A 27,993-nucleotide genomic window follows, 5' to 3' on the forward strand; every position below is an offset into this window, starting at 1 on the left:
AACTAATTTGAATCCAAGTAAATGTGTTTGGGCTTGTTGCTTCAATTGGCCACCCTTATACCTGAGAGATTGGGCCGATTAGGGATAGCAACCACCTTCACTACTACATGTGGTAGGCCAACTTGCCATTGCATGCAGATGCTACAGACAACCAATACTTTCGAGCACCAATCAACACCTAGCCAGTGATGCAGGAAGAACGTTCTCTCTCTCTTACACACACAGACCATGAATCAAGAAAAGCATGTAAGCTGTAACATAGCATAAACCAAGTCTTGGACTATTAACTGAAGCATTAAGCAAATGTCGAATAAAAGCAGCAAGTGAACAAGACTCTGAATTGCCATGTCCATTTGAAATAGTTCTGTTGCATACAATGAAAGATACTGCATATATGCTATGATAAGGGATGCTTGAATTAAGATTTCCCAAAGAATTACAAGAAGCACCAGGGGAAAGAAAAACAAGCACCTTTTAAATAACATATGGAAAAATTAGGAACTTATCCAGTCCGAGCCAGACTACGAATAAGTCTACAAAGGCCACAGGCAACTGGTACTCAAAGAATTCTATCCTGCATATCTGTTAAAAAGCTGGAAGCCAAACATGTGAGCTTCTTCCCAGTCTCCCCTGCAATGTTCTTCAATGAAGAAATGTCTTGCGATGCCTGAAAAAAGAAGAGTTAACAAAATAGAAAGATATCCGAAGGGGGGGGGGGAGGGGGGAACTCGAAATAAAGTTGGATTTACAGACATCCAGATGTTTTGCAAGATCAATGAACTACTTTTCAGTTCAAGATATTGGATTTATTTTGGCAAATAATTGTTCCACCAATTTTGTTAATAGGAAGAAAATTTTTGTCCTCACAGGAGGGGGGTTTTGGAGAAGGGGAAAAAAAAGCAAGAGAACAAAACCAAGATTGATTCAACCAAAGTAATGTTGGGTCTTCAGATCCCACCCACTAGAACCATGAAAAGTCCAAGCAGAGGCTATTGAGCATTATAAGTTATGCACAAACAGATCTTATGAATCATATAGGCTATTTTCAAAAGAATACAACATATTCAAGCAGACTTACAGAATGAACTTACAACATCCAGGAATCATAGCAGCAGTTTCTATGAATCATATAGGCTATTTTTATTCTACACACTGAATGCCCAAAATGTGACTTAATCTGAAATGGTGCTATATAACAAGCCAACCTAAAAGTCAAGCGGCCTACAATTAAGATCAGAATGATTATCTGAAATGCAAAGACAGCATTCAAGCTGGCTCTGATAATTAACTAGTTTGCCCGGTCAACTATGCCAATGTAAAGCCAAATTTTGAAAAAAATAATTCACAAGTACCTGAAAAGAGATACGGTTAATGAGATCACTTGCTGTTAAATCAGGTTGAGAATCATTATTGCTATTCCCAAAGAGATCGGCACTTGATATAGCTGTTGAACCCTATAGCAGAACAGATGAATTGTGAGTAGGCAGTCAAAGCAAAAAGTGTATGGCAACAAAAAATATCATAAAATTAACATGAACCCGTATATATATATATATATATATATATATATATATATATATATATATATATATATATATATATATATATATATATAATGGGGATAATGCTGCCCTCTTTTTCATTAGGTCACCATTAGAACCCTCCAAAAATCATAGTTTTAGGTGTTTTATGCCAGATCTGAACCGTTAGATGTGTTTATCATTGCTTAGTTATCAAGAAACAAGCTTTGTTCCAAATCTGTCATAGGGATTCTCCCAACAGGGTGCCGCACCGTGTCGACACGACGTGACTCGGGTGCGGTACCCAGTGTGGTCAACCGCACCCAAGGTCATAACTGTCCAAAATGGACTCTGTCAATTTTTATTGAGTCCATTTTGGACCAAAGAAAAAAACAACGAAAGGGGGGCTGGGTGGGGAATTATGGCAAATCTCCCTCCCCCTTCTCTTCCTCGACAACACTCCCCGACCCTTCCTCCGGCGACTGCAAGGTATGTCTCTCTCTCTCTCTCTCTCTCTCTCTCTCTCTCTCTCTCTCTCTCTCTCTCTCTCTTCTTCCTCCTCCTCTTTCTTCTTCTTCTTCTTCTGGGCTGGGTTTGGTAGCTCAGGGCTGGTCGAACTCAACCCTACTAGGTTTGGCAATGTTGAACCTAGGGGTTCGCCTCTACCGAACTCAGGCTTGCTGGGGTTGGCTCTGCTGAACCCCTGGGTTGGACTCAGCAGAGCCGAACCCCTGGGTTGGGCTGGGTTCAACAGAGCCAAACCTAGAATTGTTGGGTTGAGCCCTGGTGAGCTGAAAGCAGAGCCACTGGGTTTAGTAGAGTTAAACCAAGAAGGGTTAGGTTCGATGAAGCTGAACCCAGTGCTCATGATTTTTATTTTATTTGGTTATGTAGAACCTCATATAAATTTTATTTTAATATTTTTTTTTGTTTTAAGGACAAAAATGACGGATAAAGGAAAATGACTAAAAAAAAATGCATCATCCTTATCTCCATATATAAGTTCTGCTGCAAGTGTTGCTGGTAGTGATAATGATAATGTTGATTCTCGTTCATTGGCTGCATCATGTGATGATGGAGGGCCACTATGTGCACATGTGGATAATCTTAAAAAAAGCTGGAGGAGGTGGTGGAAATAAGAGATTTTGATGCAAGCTTTGCAAGAGTCAAGACTCATTTGTTGAAGATATCAGGACATGGCATTTCAAGATGCAAAAGAGTTGACGAAACAATGCGGTGAATATGAGAAGAAGACAATGAGTGATTCTTATGTAATTAATGTACCTTTTTTAAGCCACCAAGAAGATGCTAAAATAAAAGAAAAGCATATGTAGGAGGTAAATGAATATGAACAATACAGGCATCATTCAATACATATAGAAGGGAGGAGATTGATAGAAAAGTAAGGAAGTATTTTTATTCTAGTTCACTTCTATTTAATGCAGTTAGAAATCCTTATTGGAAGAATTTAATTACTTTCCTGACAAGTTATACCTCAAAGCTTAAAAAAACTATTAACGACAATTCTTGTAGAAGAGAGGGCAAATGTTGAGAGATTGCTAGAGATTAAGAAATTTTCATGAAAACAAAATATAGTTTTTATTATTTTTGATAGGTGAACAAATATTCAAAGGCGTCCACTAATTAATTTCATTGTTTCTTTGCTTAGTAGCCCAGTATTTTTGAAAGTAGTTGATGTATCTTGGGCAATATAAAAATGTTGAGTATTTAAAAGGGTTGTTTATAGTGGTGCAAATCATCACAAACAATACTCCAGTTTGTAAAAGTGCAACATTGAGTTTGGAGAGTGAGTATCCTCGCATTTTTTGGACTCTCTGTATAACACATAGCTTAAATCTGACCCTCAAGAGCATCTATAACCCAAAAGAAGAAGAAAATTCACCAGCATATGCTCTATGTTTATGAATTAAGGAATTAGAAAAAAATGTCAAAAACATTAGGAATTTTGTTGTCAATCACCATAATGCTAATCCCATATTTAAGAGACATTATGATATAAAATTGTTGAAGGTTGCTGAAACACGTTTTGCATCCATCATTGTGAGGGTGAAAAGAATTAAGGAAGCCAAGAATGCTTTGGTTAGCATGGTGACTGATGATAATTGGATATTCTATCGTGCTGATGATTTTGTCAAGGCTCAATAAATTAAGAAATTTATTATTGATGATGAGTTTTGAGATAAAGTCGTGTACTTCCTTGAGTTTACACAACCTATTTGGAAAATACTGAGAGAAGTTGACAAGGAAGAGCCTATGCTTCACAAAGTTTATGAAATGTGGGATAATATGATTGAAAAAATTAAAGTTGTAGTTTTTAAGCACGAAGGAAAAAATCAAATAGTGGATGATTCAATTTTTTTTAATCATATACATTCAATTTTAGTTAGAAGATGACACATTCTCTTAATCACAAATATTATGCAAAGAAGTGGCAAGAAGCTATGTCACACGGACTCAGCTAGGGAGGCACCGCACCTTAGTCGACACACCCCGACATGGGTGCGGACACGAAATCGGCCCGGACTCGGTCAATGCCGAGTCAGACTCGATCAACGAGTCGAGGCTGAGTCCGTCCTTTTTTGGACTTGGTCAACGTTGACCGAGTCCAAAAATTGTCCATTTTAAGGTAAAAAACAAAAAAAATCATTTCTAGGGCTTCTGAGTCACCGCTTATTCTGGTTGAACTGGGTTTTCTTAAGCTACTCTCATTTTTTGTTAAATGTTGCTAGAATAATTGGAGTCTCTGTTGGTCCTTTTAGTAGCTCTGTTAAATTAAGGACTTTGTGTTAAGATTTTGTTATGGTGGGATTTCTAGAAATGAAAGTCTTCATTATGTGATTTCTTGTCTTGTCAAATTGGGTGCGAGATCCCTGCCCATGCATGTCAAGGATGGTTCACTACAAATAACCATCATAATTATGTGCAAACAAATTTTTTGAGAAATTTTGACATTTCTATCTTTTCCTTTTCTTGACAGTATGCACATTTTTTGCAACGAAGCCTCAAAAATAAGCCCCAGAAAAAAAAAATTCTCAATTTTTTTTTAAGGACCCGCGCTGGGGGGAGCCCCCGGACCCCCCTTTCTGCAAGGGCAAAAGTACAATTTGCAAAGTTTATAAAAACACTAATGCTGGTGCCAAACTTTAGAGGACAATATCCACATATATGCACACAGGATATATATATATATAGCTGAGACCCCATGTCCAAAATTTTTAAAATTGCGCTGCACCCGCACCCACACCCATGTGACATAGGCAAGAAGGTTGTGTTGGTCGTATTCTTTCAAATGTAGACCCAGAGTTATCAAGACATTGAAATATGTGTATGACACGATTTTATCGAGAATCACTTATTATAAAGCAAGTCACATAAGAGTTTGAAATTTTTTTCTCTTCAAGGTTATATGAACGGACATTAATAGCGAGAGAGGAGGATATAGATTCTAACACATGGTGGTCAACATATGGATCGAAAACACCGCTTCTCCAACGTCTTGCACTGAGATTTCTATCCCAACTTACTAGTTCATCTTGTTGTAAAAGAAATTGAAGCACATATGCTCAAATCCACAACATAAAGAGAAACAAACTCACCAGCAAGCGTGATGAGGATTTAGTTTTTGTTCATTACAATCATCGATTACTTTCGTGAACCAATGAAGAATACAAGTACTAATTGCTCTCTTAGTTATTACTATTTCTTAGTTTCTTCAGTTAAATACGTAAGCATTTAACATTTTTAAATTTTAATTCTAATGTAGTCAATGATCATCCAAATTTTAGGAAGTAAACCTAGAAGAGTGTGACTTAGAGGGGGAGCATGATTTCAACATTATAAACATGAATTTATGAATTTATCTGTTCCTACTCTCCTTCTTAAGATGAATTTGATGATGAAGCAAAAAATTATTGGGATCATTACCTCATTGTCATATACATTGTGTAGAATATACTTTTGGTATGTAATTATACATCGTTTGCTTCTTTTATTAGTATAATTTACTTTTTTTCTACTTGTTTGATTGTTTTCTGTTTTCTTAATTCACTCAGCGCCGTCGTAATATATTTAGGTTGATTTAATTGTGGTGTTAGTTTTTATTGATGAAGAATAACAATTATAGATTGTTAATTTGATTTATTGCATGCATGATAAATTGGTGATATGATAATTGTTTTTATTTTATTAGTGTTACTGTTAACTGTTAAAAATTATATATACCCTCCAACACCCCCGCACCCGCACCCGCACCTATGTGACATAGTTCCAAATTCATTTGATGTAAAAATGTGGTTATTTTATCATCAAAATTTAGTGCAATATCAACCATTGATTTTTTGACCTCTTTAAAATACACACCAGAGCACATAGATGCTTAATAAAAAATGTTTATTATTGAATAAACAATGATAAACACATCTAATGGTTCAGATCTAGAATAAAACACCTAAAACTATGGTTTTTGGAGGGTTCCTAACAGTGACCTAACGAAAAAGGTGGCAGCACAATCCCCATTCTCTCTCTCTCTCTCTCTCTCTCTATATATATATATATATATATATATATATATATATATGCACCAGCTGAATCTCAGTGCAATCAACCATGAACAAAAAACAATAGCAGTAGCCATAAACTTCAGGAGGCAATCTACACAAAAATAGGATAATATTCAGCACAAGAAAAATATACCGAGAATTTTTGCAGGGAGATTTGGGTCTCTGCATCACTAGCCTTATTTTGGTCACCAAAAAACTGAGCTGAAGAAATAGATTTTGCATTAGAGAACTTCTGCCTAGCTTCGCTTGTCTCCTCAATCTGCAGTAGATAAACATAGCAGCAAGAAAGTAACAGCAACACTAACACTGGGATACATCTTCTATAAAAAGTTCTAATCAATGAAGAATGAGTGCATTTGTTGATGAGTCCATAAGATAGCATGTTGCAGAATATGAGTTAATTTCAGCAACAACGCTGTTTTCAAATTTAAGAAACAGAAACCCTTAAGATGAGATTTTATGGTTGTACACAAGGATTATGAATCATCTACAAATACCGAAATGGTAATATGAACTAGGTGCTCATTCCTGAACAGATACCGGCTATGTCATATGGGTGCGGGTGCGGGGGTGCGGCACTTTAAAAAAACTTGGGTGCGGGGGTGCGGCAAAAATATAAAAAATTATATATATATATATATATATATATATAAAGTCCAAAAGTTGGACATAAATGACCCTGGGTGCGTTGACCACACCCAGGGTCAGGTTGACCACACCGGGTAACACACCCGCACCCGACGCGGGTGCGGCACCTAGTTGGCCGAGTCCCTGTGACATAGGATACCGGATGTTCAGGTAGAAAATTTGTTAAATTGCTTACACATTTTCCTAACTCCAGAAGAACCCTAGTGGATACCAGAACTAACAGAAAATCAACTCTCTCTTAAAAAGGGAAACAAAGAAAGTTTAACCTTGTAAAAAATGAGAACAGAAAAGAGCAGCACCATTTTCTTCTTTTTAGTGGCATTACTTAGACAGTTAGACCATAAATAATTAACTGCTACAGGGAAGAAACAGGGACAAGCCAGATGCAGCATTTATTTTTGAATGAGCAAAAAGGCATCTATTTCTCCAGAGATAGGAATTCTTGTTCAGTTAATACAAAAAGTCTAATATATAATGGAAATTATTTCTCTCTCTGAGATTTATAGATCGTGGGCTTCAGGAGCCAAAGTGAACAATGAAATTATCCTCTTGGGAACCATATAGATACGTACAGTGACTAGGAATAATCCAAAATTCACGACAGGAGACACATTTTGGGGGCCTGCAGACAAGGTCCGGCAGTTGAGAATGATACCTGCACTTTAGAGTAACTGGAGTTTTTTTTCTGAGCCCCAGTATCCATTCCATACTCCGCAAAGAAGCTTGTAGACTTAGGTGGTGAAACGTGTCTGTTATCAGAACTCATAGTCTCCACATATTCAAAACGAGAAGGAAAAGCTGAAGCCAGTGTGGTGGTGGAAGTAGCTGAGGAACTGACCACAGGTGCTGGTTCTTCGGGTTTCTGATCATACAGACTTTCACTGGTCTGCAAGCGAAAGAATCATTTGCTAAGTTTTTATATTGATGAGTTCCATCTTCACAACAATGAAACTTTCAAAGGGATTTTTCATTCAGAAAAATAATTTATTTGTGTATATTTTTCAACTTCTTGAACTGGATATACCTTTGTAGTGAGTTTCCTAACACCGAGCCCTCCTGTCCTACTTCCTGTCTTCTTTGCACCAAGAGGCTTTTTTACAGGGTATGAAAGAGCTTTAGGTGAAGCAGGCTTTTCAGCTGTCTCATGCTTGTCAACTGAAGTTTCTTTTATGGTATCCACAACCTTCACATCAGGAAGCTCATTAGTGGCATTTGCAGACTGGGAAGCAACAGGAGATCGAGGAGAATTTGATGCATTGTCCTCCGTGAGGCTCTTTGCAACTTCTTTTGAGAGCAATTGCCTGTATAACTCAGCAGCTCTTGATGTGTATTTTGCCTCGATTTTACTGCCATCAGTCCATCCATGTTGTTTAAAGAAAACAAGAGCACGATTATTTCCTCCAAAACTCATCATCTTTAACTGCTCTGGAGTCCATGAATCTAGATTTGTCGACCTGTTTGTCAAATAACATGGCATAAGCTTCAACGGTTCTGAAGACATTGTTCTCATTCCATACAATGGATAAATCAATAGTTTGAAACATGACTCGGATTACTTCACCTAGCCAAAGTCGAAATCAAGAGCTAGCAAGACATGCAAACGCAGAAGCAAGGTTGATCTCAGAAGCAACACAAAATACTTAATTAGCCAGGTTCAAACTTCATAAGCAAGCATAGGCACAAATCGCGCCCATGTGGTATTGACTTGTACAACTGAAGTTACTGCTAATTCCCAGCTAACCTGACCCAAGACTTATCTGAACTGACTACAGGTAAATTATTGAAGCATAGCATGCAAGCAATAGCTTCAAACCAAGACATATGAAAACCCAAAGCATGCTAGATAAAGTGAAGTCTGGAACAGAGTTACCGGAAGCGCCTAGGCAAAAGGGGAAGCGCGCTTCCCCGAAGCGCGCTTCGGAAGCGCGAAACGTCGCGCTTCCGAAGCGTGAGGGGAAGCGTCCCCCTTTTTTGGGAAGCGCCTTCCCTTTTATGGGAAGCGCGTCCCCCTTTTATGGGAAACGCGCTTCCCATAAATGGGAAGCGCGCTTCCCCCACGCTTCCCCCTCGCTTCTCCCTCGCTTCCCCATTTTTTCATTTTTTTCGTTTCCCCCTCGCTTCCGGTTCGCTTCCTAGGTCGCTTCCGGTTCGCTTCCTAGGTCGTTTCCGAGACGGTTCGGAATTTTCTTCTAAGTGGTCCCCCGCTTCCCCGCTTCCCGCTCCCGCTTCTCGTATCGCTTCCCGCTCCCGCTTCCTCGACTGGTAACTCTGGTCTGGAAGAACATAAAAGATGAAAAGAACTTCTCAAACTGTCTGAAAATGTGTAAACCACTACAGCTCATGCAGTCTCTTCTGAATAGAAGATTTTCATGCACATGCATCAAAATGGCTGTCTACATGGACAAAACCAATATCCAACACCAGGCTGAGGCTGTTTAATGGAACATGCAAGGTTATTCCATCATTGTTTTGGCAATTTTCCTAGTTAATCACAAGGATGCTTCATAGAAACATGCATACATGATTATAAAAATAGTTTTCATGGTAAAATACAAATTGTTTGGACTGGGATTTTAATTCTAGGATGAAATAAATATATCAAGAAGATATATCACAATTACGGAATGGTCAAAAACATTGTGAAATTTGATGAGTAATCACATAACTGTATGTGCACATGGCTTTTTCTACTGCAGTTTTTGAACCATGCCTTTAAAAGTAACATTACAGCTGGACACCATACCCTTACTGTGTTATAACTTGCAGAAGAATATCTCACAATGCCTATATAAGCGACTTTCATGAGCACAGCCTCATCTCCTTTAGGTAGTCATCAAGCCAGAAATCCAATCCTGAACTATAGGATTGAGACTAGAAGCAAGAACACCCTAAATAACAAGAGCATTTGTCATTTCAGGTCCAACCAATAAAAATAATGAAAACAACATTTGTAATAAAACAAGGATCACCTCACTTCAACTTCCACTACTATTTTAAGAATTTAAGTGTTCTCATTGTCATTCACATGGAATCCATATAGAACTCAAACCATAAAATTTTGATGGGGGTCATTATATGGCTAGAAGCAACCAACTCCAAGGATTCTTGAAGTTTTTTGGATTTGAAGCCATGAAATCATATCATCACCTCATAAGATCCAATTCACGACTATAAAACAAAAATAGCAAAAGATGATCTTGTGGAGCACAAACCCAGGAAGAACATAGACTTAAAACTTGGCAAGGGATAAGTAACATCTCCGTTTGAATGTGTGCCTAAGATGCCACTCAATTCCAAAAGGTCGAATGATTATTTCCTACCAGATTTTATAGATTTCACTCTTCTCACTGATGTGAACATCTCTATCAAGCCTTAAAAACTTAAACCAAAAAAAAGGAAGTGAAGGCTGTCGCTTATGAAGGGATGCTCCAAGCAACAAATTGAACAAATTTTGACTTCTAGCCTTTCACTCAAATAAATCTTCCGTTGGTGCAAACGGATTCACATCATGGTTACAAAAGGCACCTAGGCATGGTGAGTAGCTTGATTTGAGAGAAGAATGTGGTTTGCTTCCAAAACAAGTAGGAAGTAGTCAAGAATCCCAATTCCTGTAATTGGACATGGTGATTTTCCGTATTCAAAGATTGTTTTTTCTATGATTATGGAATCAGAGTTTCTAAAATATTGATAGGTAAATTCATAGATATTTATTTAATAAAATGTATTATCCATATCTCTTCATGTTAAATTAAATGTGATAATTAAAAATATGTACCCATCATTGAATCAATCTTTCATATTATTTTAAATACCCTGATTTAAACAGTAAGCTTACAATTTATAAATGCATTCTTCTCTCAAATATTAGCATATAAAATTATTGATTTCAATATTGCATGATATTTTAATGTTTCTTTAAGAAACCGATTTAGGAACGTCTTATGAATTACGATATTGATACTATCTTAGGGATTATGATCTTGATCGGTTAAGACTTTTTGCTTTCTTACTTCCCTTGCTTCACGCACACTTCCTACCTTGCTTCCCACGTGATTCACTATATTGATTTCTTTCCAGTTTCCACTAGTCACTTCTTGAACCTTCTCAAAATTGGCACTTTCTGCTTCTGATTCCTGAAATGCTTTCCACTTTTACTTCCTGTTCTCAAGAATCTGATTCAAATGCCTAGTCAGATTTAATAAATACACAAACTCTGCATATGCATGAAACACATTCAATATCTCGAAGTTCCAGATGTTTATAAAGAACAATCTTCTTCCAAGAACACAGTCAGATACACTTGCTGAACATGGGAACTGTAATGAATGAAGATCTTCCACAAAATAACAAATGCTAACAAGTAATCATAACCCACAAAAGGGCACAAATGAGAGAACTCAAGAAGAAAAATAATAAATTTATTTCATTCACATAAAATGCTTAGAAAGCATTGTTACAATGAGGGGAGTTACCCCTATTTAAGAGAGAGGAAGAGAAATACCTTTGAGGCTCTAAAGGAGTCGTTGGAGCTAGTCCAGCAGCTCTATTTGTAGCTGTTGGACTAGCTCCAACGGCTCTTCAAACTAGTCAACATGAAAATATTGACTAGTTTGAGTCTAGTTTAAAAAGAACTAAACATCCTAAAAAGACAAATAAATAAATAAAATAAAAATAAAAAATATTGAAAATATATAAATATATAAATATATAAATATATAAATATATAAATAATATATAAATATATATGTATTGTATATAAATTATATATACTTATACATTTATGTATATGCACTTTTTAACACTGCCCCTTAAACTTACGGTCCAATGAGCAAAAGTTTAAGAGAAAATGAAATCTAGGAGCGACGAGAGGTTTGGTGAAGAAATTTGCTAATTGATATTCTGATGTAACATAAGGCAGATCAATAGTTCCATATAGATACTCCTCTCTGACATAATGACAATCCATTTCAATATGTTTGGTGCGTTCATGAAATGTTCAGTTGCTGGCAATGTAGATTGCACTCTTGTCGATACAGCACATGCGTGAGACTTTGGTCACTTCAACTCCTATGTCACCCAACAGTCTTCTAAGCCAGACTACCTCAATCGTTGTGGTGGCCATGGTTCGGTATTCAACTTCGGTTGATGAAAGATAAACCTTTTGTTGCTTCTTGCCATGGTTGCCAGTTGGAGAAGCGAGAGCGGGAAGCGAGGTACTTTCAAAATTTTAGGAAGTGGGAAGCATGGGACCACTTAGGAGCGAGTCGGGAATCATCTTGGAAGCGAACCGGAAGCGACCTAGGAAGCGAAACAAATAAAAATAAAAATGAAAAAAGGGGGAAGCGCGGGGGAAGCGTGATGGGAAGCATGCTTCCCATTTAAAAGGTGTGCTTCCCCATGCGTTTCGGAAGCGCGACGTTTCGCGCTTCTGAAGCGCGCTTCCCCAGTTACCTAGCGCTTTCGGTAACTCTGCTTCTTGCACCGTCACAAAATCAATGATTCACCTAAGAAAACACAAAAGTCAGTGGTTGAGTTCCAGTTATTGAGATCACCTCCTCAGTCAACATTAATATAAGCAATCAAATCTAATGAAGATGAAGCAGACAAGAAGAGACCTTAAAAAAGAAAGGACTTAATGTATCTAATAATACGTAAAATTTCTCTCATGTGAACAAAAGTGAGAGCGTGCTGAAATTAACAAGTTGTATGTACAACATGTGCTATATCAAGTCTAGTAATTGAGAGATAGGGTATGTAAAGAGTGAGATCTTCAAGAGGTTCTCTATCATCAATTCACATTTTGGTGTTGACAACCTTTGGAGTATCAACTCTCTTATCATCTGTGATTCTGAACCTAGAAATAATATCAAAAGCAAACTTAGATTGAAATACTAAAGTAACCTCGAGGAGAATAAGCAACTTCAATTCCTAAAAAATATCTTAATAAACTTAAATCAGTCATTTCAAAATAATTTTTAAGAAGCTTTTTAATGTTTTCAACTCCTTGTTTGTCTCCTCCGGTGATGATCATGTCATCCATATAAAGAAGATGAATAATAATCCCTGCATCAGAAATCTTAACAAACAAAGAAATTTTAAATCCAATATCGAGCATAACATGACTAAACCCGTCATACCAGGCTTTTGGTGCTTGTTTAAGACCATAAAGAGCTTTACCCTTAGAAATATTTATACAGGGTGGCGATCAATGGTGTAGCTAGGACTCATGTGAGGGAGGGGGGGGGGGGCAAACAGGGGTGTAGAAAAAAAAAATTGTGTGATAGTCAAGGGTTCGGGGGCAGTGCCCCCGATTTTTTTTTTGAGATAAGATAAAAAATGGCTACAAATATTAATAAAAATCTATTTCATATGGACAAATCAAACTATTTGCTGCAGTCAGGGCTGGGCTAAAAAAATGAATAAAAATCTATTTCATATGGAATCAGGATTGGGCTAAAAAAAATGGATAAAAATATATTTCATATGGAATCAGGGCTGGGCTAAGACTGGGCTTTAAAAAAAAAAAATTTAACTGTTTCGGGAGGCAGGACTGGGCTACAGCCCTGTCCTGCCCCCCCCCCCAGCTCCGCCTCTGTGGTGACTCCATATATACTTCTTCAACTAGGTTTCCATTGAGAATAATATTTTTCACATCCATTTGAAATATAAGTCATTTTCTAATAGAAGCCAATGCTATTAAGGTCAAGGTCCTAACTGTGGTCATCTTGGCAACTGGAACAAAATTTTCTTCGTAATCTATTTTATACTTTTGGGAATATCCCTTGGCCACTAATCTGACCATATATCTTTCAAGAGTTCCATCTTGATTTTAATCTTATAAACTCACCTACAACCTATAGATTTTTTTTCTTGTGAAATATCTTGAATAGTCCAAGTGTTAGTTTTTTCTAAGGCTTCTAATTCTACCCTCACGGCTTCTACCCATTTAATATATCCTTTGACTTGAGCATAGGATAAAGGTTCTATATACAAGTGTATTAATGTAATGGATGCCTTCGTAGGACACAAATTTATCAGGAAGTTTAGAGACTCTAGATGACCTTCTGTTTTGTACTTCTGAATATTTTTCTAGTACACATGGAAGATTGGATTCCCTACGTCTTGAATATTACAAACAATTGGTGTCCCTATGGGTTTGCTCTTCATTAATTACATTTTGTTCGGTATTTATAATATCTTGACCAACATCAAGGTCACATTCATAGTCACAACTATCAGACTTTAAAGTCAAATCTATCATAAAGGAATACTCGGTTACTTCATTGGCCTTTTCAAAATAAAAAAACTTTTCTTTTCCAAAGATACATTCCTTAACACATACAATTTTCTATTTTTAATATAAAAACACCTATAGCCTTTTTGGTTATCTGCACAACCTAGAAAAGCACAAGGAATGACACAGGAAGAGAGTTTATCATTCTTGTTACTGAAGACAAAATATTTGCATCGAAAAATTCTTAATCTAGAGTAATCATGTAACGCCCCAAAAATCCAGGACTTGTAACTTTTAGAATAGTTTAGAAAGCTTTGAAATCATACAATTATCAGAGTTTAAATAATACTTCAGCGGAAAATAATATTTTTAAAACCACAAGTCAATGGACCTTGAGCGCATTACAGTGTAAACTTTCCTTTGTCAAATCTGGCACAACTATTGAAATCAAATGGTTTTGAAATGCAATTTCAATGATGGAGAATTTGTTTGTTGAAACCGAAAAGAAGTTTACTAAAACAGCTTTAGTAACTCAAGGTTTAATAAAAAGAGAAATTTTGGAATACCCTTCATACCCAATTTACCAACATGTCCTCAGGAGCGGAACGTCAGGGAAAAAGCTCTATCTTGCTCTCATCACGCCATCGTGCCATCGCAGACTGTATTACCTATCCAAAACCTGCCCATAAAATGGGTCAGTTTCACTAAAAACTGGTAGGTGCACAGACATGACAATATTGAACATAATTAAGCAGAATAATTTAATATGTCAAGTAGACAGACAATTATATAGCAATTTAATTTCAACAGATTCACAGAGCAACTATCATGAACACAATGTTAAAATTATTACACGCATTTTACTGGCACCAGTAGGCTAACTATTACAAGCAAAGCACTGCACAAGAAAGTTAACTAGCAAAATACAATGCTTCATCAACCATACACACAATTCCATAAGTATTGAACCTGTTGTACCCTATAACTTTCATACGTGCATAACTGAACACATTGCGATCAGATTTAACTTATGTTTCGATATTAACTGGCCAAGCGGGTACGCACAAGGCACGACTCTAGAAACAGCCTAGACTGATCCAGGGGTTTATTATGCTATGTATTTTATGATAACCCGGATAGCTGACTGAGTCCGCACCTAAGGGGACGGTCGGTGACCAAGAGAGAAATCCCCAAAGCAGCATAAACAATGGATGCATCCCAAACATGGAGAGCTACCACCTAGGATAATTATGGTAGTCTCATTCCCCTAACTCCGATGACTGGGGAAGCCGAGTCTTTTGCTCGTAACTGCCATTAATGGCCTGTCCATCGAAGTTTTGTACCTTCCTGTCCTCTCTCCTGACAGGAGTCAGCGATTCGAATGAGTACATCAGGGGTAGTTAACTGAAGACTCATTCTACATACTCTGGTCTTTCGACCCACTCGAGTATCTTGCCGGTGAAGGCGAAAACATCACTTATTTAAGTGATCACAACATTTTGTTATTTGTGCTCATCGAGGTTGCCACAACCTACTCATCCAATCACCGCAACGTAAGAAGACGTACTTGTCAAAAAGTACGGTCGTACATATCATAAGTACGACTACGATGAAAGGGATATGGTTCCACAAAAGAAACCCCAACAGATGTTATCTGCAAAAGAATTAATACAACACAGCCTGGCAAGATAAATCTTGAATTCACTTCAACAACATTTTTCATATTTCATGATGCAAGGTCATCTCGGATCTCTCGTCCGATCAACAAAGTACTTAACATGTTGTGCATGTCTAAAAGTACGCCATACTGAACCAGGGAGGTCTGTGGGCTTCTCAAAAGGAATACCCAACACCCAACTTCAAAACAATTCAAAGAATATAGGAGTGCTCATTTGGCACGATTCATCCTTAAAAGCCATAATGCCACATTAAGTCATTCACACAAGACACAACACTATCAATCTTACATCCAAAATTTATCTTAGTATCGACATGTTACACTAGATTGATACATAAGGAATGGGTCCTTCAACAGAACCCCACTCATTCATATGCTCATGCCCATGATCAGGGTTATTCAAAATGAGCCGCAACTTGAGTCAAGGTTATAAAACATTTCTCCCAAGTATGTGGACTTGGGAGGGGCCAAATGTGACTTCGCAATCCTGCAAGACTTAATCATACTTTGCAAAAGTTGTGCATTTTGAAGAGCCCTGGGTTTGCAGAAGGAAATCCTCTTTAAAAGAACTATAGTGCACAAGTGCAACTTCTGGTGTTTTGAAAACAGGTGATAACAGGATAGGCACAAGACTACATTTATGTAAGTACATATTTACCATGAGTGTGAGCATATGCAGGTTATAACATGTCAACAAACAACTCTCGACTTGCGATGCCGCACATCGAGGGAAAAGCACATAAGTAATACATGAGGTACCAACACCATACATTGACCACTTAGACAGGCAAACACATAAGGTCATAAGTAATACACGAGACACAAGGTCGTACCTCACTCAAAGGAAACGTGCAGGCAAAAATGGATGCAAGCAAACAAGGGCATATGTATTTCAAGAAATACGAAACCACACCTCAAATTCATAAACACTACGCAAAATAATAATCGAATAATGAAATTGTACATACGAGCAAGTATACATGCAAGCAATTTAGGGCATAAGTATTGCAAAAAGTGCGAAACCACCTTCAACACGTAAGCAAATACACAAATTAATACTCGAAGAGTAAAACCGTACCTCGACTCATAATCATGGAGACAAGAATAATTAGTCACGCAACAGCAGTATAAATCTAAGTACAACTAGCATAGACATTTTAATTATTCCAACTTAATTAGATCTTATTGCCCCTTGTGCGACTTTACCCTACCTTGGGATGTCGTGCAGCTGCGTACGCCTACGCGAGAGGATAATACGAGGGTTGAGCCGTGGAGCACGATCGGAACCTGTTGCGTAAATAGGCAAGAGTGTTAAATATTCAATTATGTTAATATAATTAATGGTGCAACGGGGCAAGGGTAGAATTAGGCAATGGCGGCACCGACGACAACGGAGCGACAGGGAATGAGCCACTGTCAAAAAAACAGCGAGGCGGCAGGGGGTCAGCCTCTGCAGACAGCACTGAAGTGGCAGGGGCTAGCCACTGCCGACAACAACGAATCGGCAGGGGGGCTAGCCCCTACCGACCATACTAAAGCGGCAAGGGTCGCACCCCTGCCGACGACAGCGAAGCGGCAGGGGGCTAGCCCCTGCCGACAGCAACGAATCGGCAGGGGTCGCTCCCCTGCCGACCACACTGAAACGGCTAGCCCCTGCCGACAGCAACGAATCGGTAGGGGTCGCTCCCCTGCCGACCACACTGAAACGGCAGGGGGTCGCACCCCTGCCGACGACTGCGAATCGGCAGGGGGCTAGCCCCTGCTGACAGAAATGAATCGGCAGGGGTCGCTCCCCTGCCGACCACACTGAAACGGCAGGGGGTCGCACCCCTGCCGACGACTACGAATCGGCAGGGGGCTAGCCCCTGCCGACAACCACGAATCAGCAGGGGTCGCTCCCCTGCCGACAACACAGAGACGGTAGGGGGTCGCACCCCTGCCGACGACAGCGAATCGGCAGGGGCCGAGCCTCTGCCGTCCGGCGAAAGGACAATGGCAGGGGAACAAACCCCTGCCGAAGAGAGAGAGAGAGAGAGAGAGAGAGAGATCGGGGCGAAGGGGTGTCGCAGGGGCCCTTGGCCCCCTGCCGGCACTCCGGCGAACCCCCAAAAGAGGGAAGGGGACGACAGGGGCCCTTTAGGCCCCCTGTCGGGTCTCCAAAGGCAAGGAGGAAGGTGGGAGGGCGCGGCAGGGGCCGTGCGCCGCCTGCCGGCATCCCGACGAGGTGTCAGAGAGGGAGATGGGAGGGGGAGAAGAGGGAGGAGGAGACTGAGATAGAGGGCGTACCTGGGAGGCGAGGTGGCTGGCGATCGACGGCGTGCGCAGGGAAGGAGGAGACGCGCAGGGGGGCCGAAGGGTTGTGTGCCTTCCCCCGCCCCCTGCAGTGCTTTTAAAAGCCTCAGGGGGGCGACGAATGGGGAAACCCCGATGGGTTTCCCTAATCTTCCGAAAACGAAGGTGGAAGGGGGGCGGCGCTCGGGAAGAGGATTTAAAATCCTCTTCCTGATTCGGGTTATTAAAACCCTATCGTAGGCGGGCCCGGGTCGGGTCCGGACCCGACCCGGCCCGGATCCGATAAAATAAATTTTTTTTTTTGAAAAACGTGGGTTTTACATCCTACCCCTCTTAAAAGAATTTCGTCCGCGAAATATTTATTAAAAGATTATCTGCAACAATTTGGTTCTTAGTTAATCGTTGTTAGTGAGGATACACTATATGTGTGAGTGATCTTGAAACACGTATGCTATTAAAGTAATCAGGATAGCACATAATAAATTCTTGAGAAAGGTTCGAAGCCAACAACTCGATCGAACAAAATGTGAGCAATATTGTTAATAATTTATGTCTTCGCAAGAGTTTAAACGGAGTCACAAAAAGGGTTTGGCAGAAGACTGTAAGAATGTTTATTCGTCACCTTCTACTAGATTCGATACGAATGAAGAGACACAACAAGACATTGCACTACTTTGTTTACGTTCCTTGAACGGAGGTTTCTGTACTTTATCTTAATACGGTTGTCGTTCGTTACCCTTACTATTTCTAACAGACTCTATGTCCGGAATAGCCTCAACTTATCCCCATAACCCAAGGCCTTATATGGCCAGTTGTCCTATCTTCGCTTAAGTTATCATTCGTAGAATGACCCTAACTTTCATAGAAGACAAAAACATAACCTCGCATCAAGATCTAGAATCAACAAGGATCCGATTCTCTAATCTAAAACTCGTATATAATCATGCTACAACATAAAGCCAAATTTAAAGATTCATAACCGACTATAACAAATGCTCTCAGAAGAGCATCGAAACACATCATAATTCTCTACGAAATCAAAATGTACAAGTCCCACGCTGGATCACCTGGTCTGGGAAATGTACGACCTCACAAGGAATTACCGCCCTAGAAGGTTTACTTGGTCTTGGACAATATACTTCCTCACAGGAATTCGCCGTCTTTGCGGCTACCCGATCTTGGACAGTGTACTTCCCCACAGAGATTCACCACTCTAGTCGGATTACCTGATCTTGATCATACATACCCTTCACCGAGAATCCTTTGCGGACAAGGTCCTCAACATGTACCAAAATCAATGATAAATGCATCAAAACAAACGATGACTCTCAGGGTCGATAGCCACCAATAATGGGCAAAAGTATATATATATCATCAATATGCATCATCACTTCATCTCATATGGTATTCAATTCATAAAATTACTCATTTCACCAATAAGGTTCCATGAACCATAGCTCACTTAAACATATAACGCATACTTTCAAAATTTTAGATCACATGTATTTCAATCATATCATGCAAAAGCATATTATCCTATGCATTATATCATTGCCACCAGGAGCATTTCATTATCCAAATCTAACCTCAAAGCATGAGTTCTATACAATGTGATCATGTATATAACAAGGATCCACTAAACTTCAAGATACGTAACTTCTACGTAGTTCGAGTTATGCACATAGAATTCAAATTTTATATACATCTAAGACATCCAAATCATGGCACCATCATATACATACATATTTTTACCTCAAAGCACACCGCATTCGACCATATCAGTGTGAAACACACGCACAGATCTACAAGACATTTTAGTCCAATATGATATCCATCAGCCATGCTATACAGGTATGATATATTTTCACAAACAATCATAATGCAACTCCCTGCAACACCGCTACGTAGGCGTGATATATCATAAAAATTAAGTGTTTGTAGTCGTGAGGTGTCAATCCTCTAAATAGTCTAACTAATGATTTGTAGGCGTATAAGTCAACAACCTAAAAGTTAATCATTTGTAGGCGTAACAAGTTAACTACTCAAAAACTAATCAGTTGTAGGCGTAACATGTCATTTACCTGCATAAGCATCATAATCATAAGGGTAAAGGCCAGACAAAAATTCATACATAATTTCATTAATAAACTTTTACTACAAGATCCGTACTGGAAAATAAAAAGTCTTACTCGAACTTATTAAAGTGTCTGTTTGCTAATTCTCTACCTAACCCATGACAAAAATAAATATGGTTCTCTACTTTCATTGCTACTAGTGAGGCAGCTTGGGTTGTTGCTGGCTTTCCTTCGCGGTTCGCTTCTTCAGATCTGCTTCCTTCTTGCGACAAACTCTGGCGAAATGCCCCATCTTTCCGCAATAGAAAGAGCCTCCAGTGTCTCGAGGGCATAGTTGTCCCGGATGACCATAATTACACTTCGAGCATTTACGACTAGACGATCGATGTAGTTTGATTCCTTTGCCTTGCTTTTGTTTCTTAGGTGGGGATCCCTGCATTCTATCATTGGCAAGTCGGCATTTGCTAACTTCCTTACTACCAACTGACTTATTGTTCTGAATATCTTTAACTTACTTACGTTGCTCCAAGCCTTGTGTGGCCAAATGCCACCTATCGTACTTTCGCTTATGGCAGCATTCTTTCCCTGAATGGTCCACGTTACCACAGAAAGAGCAAACAATAGAATTTCGGGGGTACAATAGATTAGGGGTAACTTGATGGTTATCCATCTGTTTATCGCACTGACCCTTGAAGGTGTTTTCGCCAGTCACACTATGACTCAAGTTCTGAACCATAGATTGGAGATGCATAACGGCTCCAGTCAAGACATTTATTGCCTCGCTTATCTCATTATATGACATCTAAATCAAAGCAACATATTTTAATCACATTAAGTACAAAACAACAAAATCAATAGTACTTACTGTGCGATGCAGATGTCGGATGGTCAAGAATCACTATTTTCCCTGTCGCTCTGATACCAAGTTGTAACGCCCCAAAAATCCAGGACTTGTAACTTTTAGAATAGTTTAGAAAGCTTTGAAATCATACAATTATCAGAGTTTAAATAATACTTCAGCGGAAAATAATATTTTTAAAACCACAAGTCAATGGACCTTGAGCGCATTACAGTGTAAACTTTCCTTTGTCAAATCTGGCACAACTATTGAAATCAAATGGTTTTGAAATGCAATTTCAATGATGGAGAATTTGTTTGTTGAAACCGAAAAGAAGTTTACTAAAACAGCTTTAGTAACTCAAGGTTTAATAAAAAGAGAAATTTTGGAATACCCTTCATACCCAATTTACCAACATGTCCTCAGGAGCGGAACGTCAGGGAAAAAGCTCTATCTTGCTCTCATCACGCCATCGTGCCATCGCAGACTGTATTACCTATCCAAAACCTGCCCATAAAATGGGTCAGTTTCACTAAAAACTGGTAGGTGCACAGACATGACAATATTGAACATAATTAAGCAGAATAATTTAATATGTCAAGTAGACAGACAATTATATAGCAATTTAATTTCAACAGATTCACAGAGCAACTATCATGAACACAATGTTAAAATTATTACACGCATTTTACTGGCACCAGTAGGCTAACTATTACAAGCAAAGCACTGCACAAGAAAGTTAACTAGCAAAATACAATGCTTCATCAACCATACACACAATTCCATAAGTATTGAACCTGTTGTACCCTATAACTTTCATACGTGCATAACTGAACACATTGCGATCAGATTTAACTTATGTTTCGATATTAACTGGCCAAGCGGGTACGCACAAGGCACGACTCTAGAAACAGCCTAGACTGATCCGGGGGTTTATTATGCTATGTATTTTATGATAACCCGGATAGCTGACTGAGTCCGCACCTAAGGGGACGGTCGGTGACCAAGAGAGAAATCCCCAAAGCAGCATAAACAATGGATGCATCCCAAACATGGAGAGCTACCACCTAGGATAATTATGGTAGTCTCATTCCCCTAACTCCGATGACTGGGGAAGCCGAGTCTTTTGCTCGTAACTGCCATTAATGGCCTGTCCATCGAAGTTTTGTACCTTCCTGTCCTCTCTCCTGACAGGAGTCAGCGATTCGAATGAGTACATCAGGGGTAGTTAACTGAAGACTCATTCTACATACTCTGGTCTTTCGACCCACTCGAGTATCTTGCCGGTGAAGGCGAAAACATCACTTATTTAAGTGATCACAACATTTTGTTATTTGCGCTCATCGAGGTTGCCACAACCTACTCATCCAATCACCGCAACGTAAGAAGACGTACTTGTCAAAAAGTACGGTCGTACATATCATAAGTACGACTACGATGAAAGGGATATGGTTCCACAAAAGAAACCCCAACAGATGTTATCTGCAAAAGAATTAATACAACACAGCCTGGCAAGATAAATCTTGAATTCACTTCAACAACATTTTTCATATTTCATGATGCAAGGTCATCTCGGATCTCTCGTCCGATCAACAAAGTACTTAACATGTTGTGCATGTCTAAAAGTACGCCATACTGAACCAGGGAGGTCTGTGGGCTTCTCAAAAGGAATACCCAACACCCAACTTCAAAACAATTCAAAGAATATAGGAGTGCTCATTTGGCACGATTCATCCTTAAAAGCCATAATGCCACATTAAGTCATTCACACAAGACACAACACTATCAATCTTACATCCAAAATTTATCTTAGTATCGACATGTTACACTAGATTGATACATAAGGAATGGGTCCTTCAACAGAACCCCACTCATTCATATGCTCATGCCCATGATCAGGGTTATTCAAAATGAGCCGCAACTTGAGTCAAGGTTATAAAACATTTCTCCCAAGTGTGTGGACTTGGGAGGGGCCAAATGTGACTTCGTAATCCTGCAAGACTTAATCATACTTTGCAAAAGTTGTGCATTTTGAAGAGCCCTGGGTTTGCAGAAGGAGATCCTCTTTAAAAGAACTATAGTGCACAAGTGCAACTTCTGGTGTTTTGAAAACAGGTGATAACAGGATAGGCACAAGACTACATTTATGTAAGTACATATTTACCATGAGTGTGAGCATATGCAGGTTATAACATGTCAACAAACAACTCTCGACTTGCGATGCCGCACATCGAGGGAAAAGCACATAAGTAATACATGAGGTACCAACACCATACATTGACCACTTAGACAGGCAAACACATAAGGTCATAAGTAATACACGAGACACAAGGTCGTACCTCACTCAAAGGAAACGTGCAGGCAAAAATGGATGCAAGCAAACAAGGGCATATGTATTTCAAGAAATACGAAACCACACCTCAAATTCATAAACACTACGCAAAATAATAATCGAATAATGAAATTGTACATCCACCCATAGAAAGGTACGAGCAAGTATACATGCAAGCAATTTAGGGCATAAGTATTGCAAAAAGTGCGAAACCACCTTCAACACGTAAGCAAATACACAAATTAATACTCGAAGAGTAAAACCGTACCTCGACTCATAATCATGGAGACAAGAATAATTAGTCACGCAACAGCAGTATAAATCTAAGTACAACTAGCATAGACATTTTAATTATTCCAACTTAATTAGATCTTATTGCCCCTTGTGCGACTTTACCCTACCTTGGGATGTCGTGCAGCTGCGTACGCCTACGCGAGAGGATAATACGAGGGTTGAGCACGATCGAAACCTGTTGCGTAAATAGGCAAGAGTGTTAAATATTCAATTATGTTAATATAATTAATGGTGCAACGGGGCAAGGGTAGAATTAGGCAATGGCGGCACCGACGACAACGGAGCGACAGGGAATGAGCCACTGTCAAAAAAATAGCGAGGCGGCAGGGGGTCAGCCCCTGCAGACAGCACTGAAGTGGCAGGGGCTAGCCACTGCCGACAACAACGAATCGGCAGGGGGGCTAGCCCCTACCGACCATACTAAAGCGGCAGGGGTCGCACCCCTGCCGACGGCAGCGAAGAGGCAGGGGGCTAGCCCCTGCCGACAGCAACGAATCGGCAGGGGTCGCTCCCCTGCCGACCACACTGAAACGGCTAGCCCCTGCCGACAGCAACGAATCGGCAGGGGTCGCTCCCCTGCCGACCACACTGAAACGGCAGGGGGTCGCACCCCTGCCGACAGCAGCGAATCGGCAGGGGGCTAGCCCCTGCTGACAGAAATGAATCGGCAGGGGTCGCTCCCCTGCCGACCACACTGAAACGGCAGGGGGTCGCACCCCTGCCGACGACTACGAATCGGCAGGGGGCTAGCCCCTGCCGACAACCACGAATCGGCAGGGGTCGCTCCACTGCCGACAACACAGAGACGGCAGGGGGTCGCACCCCTGCCGACGACTGCGAATCGGCAGGGGGCTAGCCCCTGCTGACAGAAATGAATCGGCAGGGGTCGCTCCCCTGCCGACCACACTGAAACGGCAGGGGGTCGCACCCCTGCCGACCACTACGAATCGGCAGGGGGCTAGCCCCTGCCGACAACCACGAATCGGCAGGGGTCGCTCCCGTGCCGACAACACAGAGACGGCAAGGGGTCGCACCCCTGCCGACGACAGCGAATCGGTAGGGGCCGAGCCCCTGCCGTCCGGCGAAAGGACAATGGCAGGGGAACAAACCCCTGCCGAAGAGAGAGAGAGAGAGAGATCGGGGCGAAGGGGTGTTGCAGGGGCCCTTGGCCCCCTGCCGGCACTCCGGCGAACCCCCAAAAGAGGGAAGGGGACGACAGGGGCCCTGTAGGCCCCCTGTCGGGTCTCCAAAGGCAAGGAGGAAGGTGGGAGGGCGCGGCAGGGGCCGTGCGCCACCTGCCGACATCCCGACGAGGTGTCAGAGAGGGAGATGGGAGGGGGAGAAGAGGGAGGAGGAGACTGAGATAGAGGGCGTACCTGGGAGGCGAAGTGGCTGGCGATCGACGGCGTGCGCAGGGAAGGAGGAGACGCACAGGGGGGCCGAAGGGCTGTGTGCCTTCCCCCGCCCCCTGCAGTGCTTTTAAAAGCCTCAGGGGGGCGACGAATGGGGAAACCCCGATGGGTTTCCCTAATCTTCCGAAAACGAAGGTGGAAGGGGGGCGGCGCTCGGGAAGAGGATTTAAAATCCTCTTCCTGAGTCGAGTTATTAAAACCCTATCGCAGGCGGGCCCGGGTCGGGTCCGGACCCAACCCGGCCCGGGTCCGATAAAATAAAATTTTTTTTTTGAAAAACATGGGTTTTACAAATCAAAAGTCAATTTAACAAAAATTTCAATTGAAGTTATATTTTTCAAAGAAGAAGATGGCATTCGGTTAATGAGATAGGCAACGGTTAGGGCTGCTTTAGCCCAAAATTCTTTTGGTATTTAGTTTACTATCAATAAGATCCTAATAGTTTCTATAATGTGTCTGTGTTTTCATTCGGCCAAACCATTTTGTTGTGGTGTGTGAGGGCAAAATCTTTGATATGTGATGCCAGGTAAATAATTCTTAAATTCTTTTGACAAAAATTCTCCCTTTGAGTCGGTGCAGAAAATGGAAATATCATTTTAAAATTTATTTTTAACCATTTTGTGAAATGTTTGAAAATGCAAAAAGACCTCTGATTTATGTTTAAGGAAGCAGATCCAAGTATGCCTAGAGAAATCGTAAAAAAAAAACATAATATGTGTATCCACCTTTTGATATAACTAATGCGCGACGCCAAACATTTGAATATATTAACTCAAGTGGCCTAGATGAAACAAAAATTCTATCATGAAATGATAATCACTTCATTTTACCAAGAATACAATTTTTACAAGCAAAATTTTTTAAATTATAAAAATTTCCTAAACTTGGGAAATATTGGATTTTGGATATCCGAGGATGACCAAGTCATCCAAGTCCAATTTCTGAACATTATAAAAAAAATATTCTTGGGTAATTTCAAAAAAATCCATACAGTAGAGTGGCTGATTTGGTGGTTTCAAATTTTGGCCTTAAACTATTTATAAATTGGTAAAAATGTTTCATATTGAGTTGTTTTTGGCGAAGTTCGATATCTTCGGGACAATGCCACTTTGGCTCAAGAAGAGTCAACTCTTTCCAAAGTTCGAACAATTAATTATAGTATTGTGTAATACTTTTGTCCCTTTGGGTCATAATTCGCACATTGTCTTGTAAATTGCACACATATGCACCATCTTTAAGAGAATACATATTTCTAAGGTATTCCCAAGCTTTATTAGCATGCTGAAAGTTTACAAGACTAGAGCATTTCTTGATATCAACGCTATTAATTAGCCAAAACATGATTTTGGCATGCCCAATCCTTCATTCTTTCCATTTTTTCCCATATGTAGCTACTAGCTTGGTTTTCTCTCTTCCATGAGAGGTATCACTTTCTCATTTTCAATATTTGTGAGAATTAGTTTTGGTTTTGAATTAGAACCATCTACTAACCCCCACAACCCCTTCCCCCAAATGTGGTGCTTCATAATTGAAGCCCACACATAATAGGTATTATTTAGTTTTACGGACATGATGGTAACTTTATCATTGTCATCCATTCTTACAAGGGTGAAAGAGAGAGCAAGGAGATGAAAGAGAAAAAGAAAGAAGAGAAAAATATGAGAGAAAAGAGAAAGCAAAAACACAATCACGATTCAACGATCTTTAGAACCACTTCTTTCTTCAACTATGTAAGCACAAAAAATTATTGAATCACGAACAAGGGGACAAATCAACTTCTTGTAAAAATGGTACTAAAAATGAGATAGCAACTTTTCAAGATCTAGAAGCTTCTAAGCTCTGATACCATGTAATGAAATGTACATCTTTCACAAAAGCACAAATGCTCACAACAAGCGTCTATTAAAGACACCTTAATCATAACCCACAAAAGGGCACAAATGAGAGAACTCAAGAAGAAAAATAATAAATTTATTTCATTCACATAAAAATGCTTAAAAAACATTATTACAATGAGAGGGGAGTTACCCCTATTTATGCACATAAGAGAGAGGGAGAGCTAGCTCCAACGACACATTTAAAACAATTCAAGATCCTAAATAAAAGAATTTCAGATACGACACAAAATTCAAATAGGCCAATAACACAAAATCTCTCCATCTAATTCTTCAAAGCCCCTCGATTCAACAAATCCAGAAATTCAAAAGGCTCGTTTCTTACACTCCACATGCATCAATTCATCCACAATCAATTCAAACGGATCAAGAAAACGCACCAAAAATCCCAACAAATCCACAAACAACATGAGACTAAATTCACTTATCATTAATCCGAAAAAAGAAAAGAATACATCAAAGAAACTAAAAAATCGGAGAATTCGCAAGGAACGGACGGTGAAACGATCGAAACTCTCTTCACATTCATCGATCTGCCACCGGAACACAACACAAGGTACCTGACGAAGCTGATGTGCACGCCGAGGCTCCGATGAACAGCCGAGCAATCGATGCAGAGGAAGACCCCGTACGTTACCGACGCCCAAGTCGGGTTCTTCGTGTTGCAATCGAAGCACATCTACACCACAAAAAAAATCGCCATATTTTCACACCGACCCAAATAGGGTTTTCATCTAGATCTACGAATTTAACCGAAAGAAAGGGGAAAAAAGGAGAGAGAGAGAGAGAGAGAGAGAGAGGTACCTTGTTCTCCAATCTGGATTTGAGTTTGCGGAAGACGGCGTTCTTGTCGTTGTAGTTCTCCGTCGTTGCCATGATCGGCGGAGAACGAGCAAGATCACGGCAGGAGAGAGAGAGAGAGAGAGAGAGAGTTTGGAGTTCCTTCCTTTTCCTTTCTTTGGTTCGAGAAATGAGCAGAACTCGCTTGGTTCAGAAACGGGATCTTAATAGATGCAGAAGATCTCGGTTTCTCAACGAAATTATGTAACTACCCCTCTTTTTGTTGAAATGTCACAGATATCGTTATCGTGAATTTCTCGGAAAGGGCAAGGCCACGATAAATCTGAAATTTCCACGTTTTTTAACGTTTTTTCGCGTGAAATGTGGGGTCATATGAGATTTAGAAAAGTTCGCG

General features: G+C 40.1%; 1 protein-coding gene across 2 annotated transcripts; it reads right to left on the bottom strand.

Annotated features, from left to right (window-relative positions):
- Window positions 1–324: 324 nt before the first annotated feature.
- Window positions 325–27,775, bottom strand: LOC149822105 (putative ADP-ribosylation factor GTPase-activating protein AGD8). 2 transcript variants are annotated; one of them, XM_089981644.1, is made up of 7 exons: window positions 27,603–27,775; window positions 27,359–27,477; window positions 7,773–8,202; window positions 7,404–7,634; window positions 6,234–6,359; window positions 1,353–1,454; window positions 325–667 (listed from the first exon to the last, which is right to left on the bottom strand). In XM_089981644.1, the coding sequence occupies exons 1-7, from the start codon at window positions 27,672–27,674 to the stop codon at window positions 560–562; spliced, it is 1,188 nt and encodes a 395-aa protein (XP_089837770.1). In that variant the 5' UTR covers window positions 27,675–27,775; the 3' UTR covers window positions 325–559. The 2 variants fall into 2 exon arrangements, with proteins under 2 accessions (XP_089837770.1, XP_089837771.1); XM_089981645.1 differs by lacking the exon at window positions 27,603–27,775 and adding an exon at window positions 9,492–9,636 and having other exon boundaries at window positions 27,359–27,479.
- Between the last annotated feature and the right edge of the window lie 218 nt (window positions 27,776–27,993).

The sequence above is a fragment of the Nuphar pumila genome, chromosome 11, assembly GCF_984573655.1.
Source record: "Nuphar pumila chromosome 11, dmNupPumi1.hap1.1, whole genome shotgun sequence".
NCBI classification, from domain to species: domain Eukaryota; kingdom Viridiplantae; phylum Streptophyta; class Magnoliopsida; order Nymphaeales; family Nymphaeaceae; genus Nuphar; species Nuphar pumila.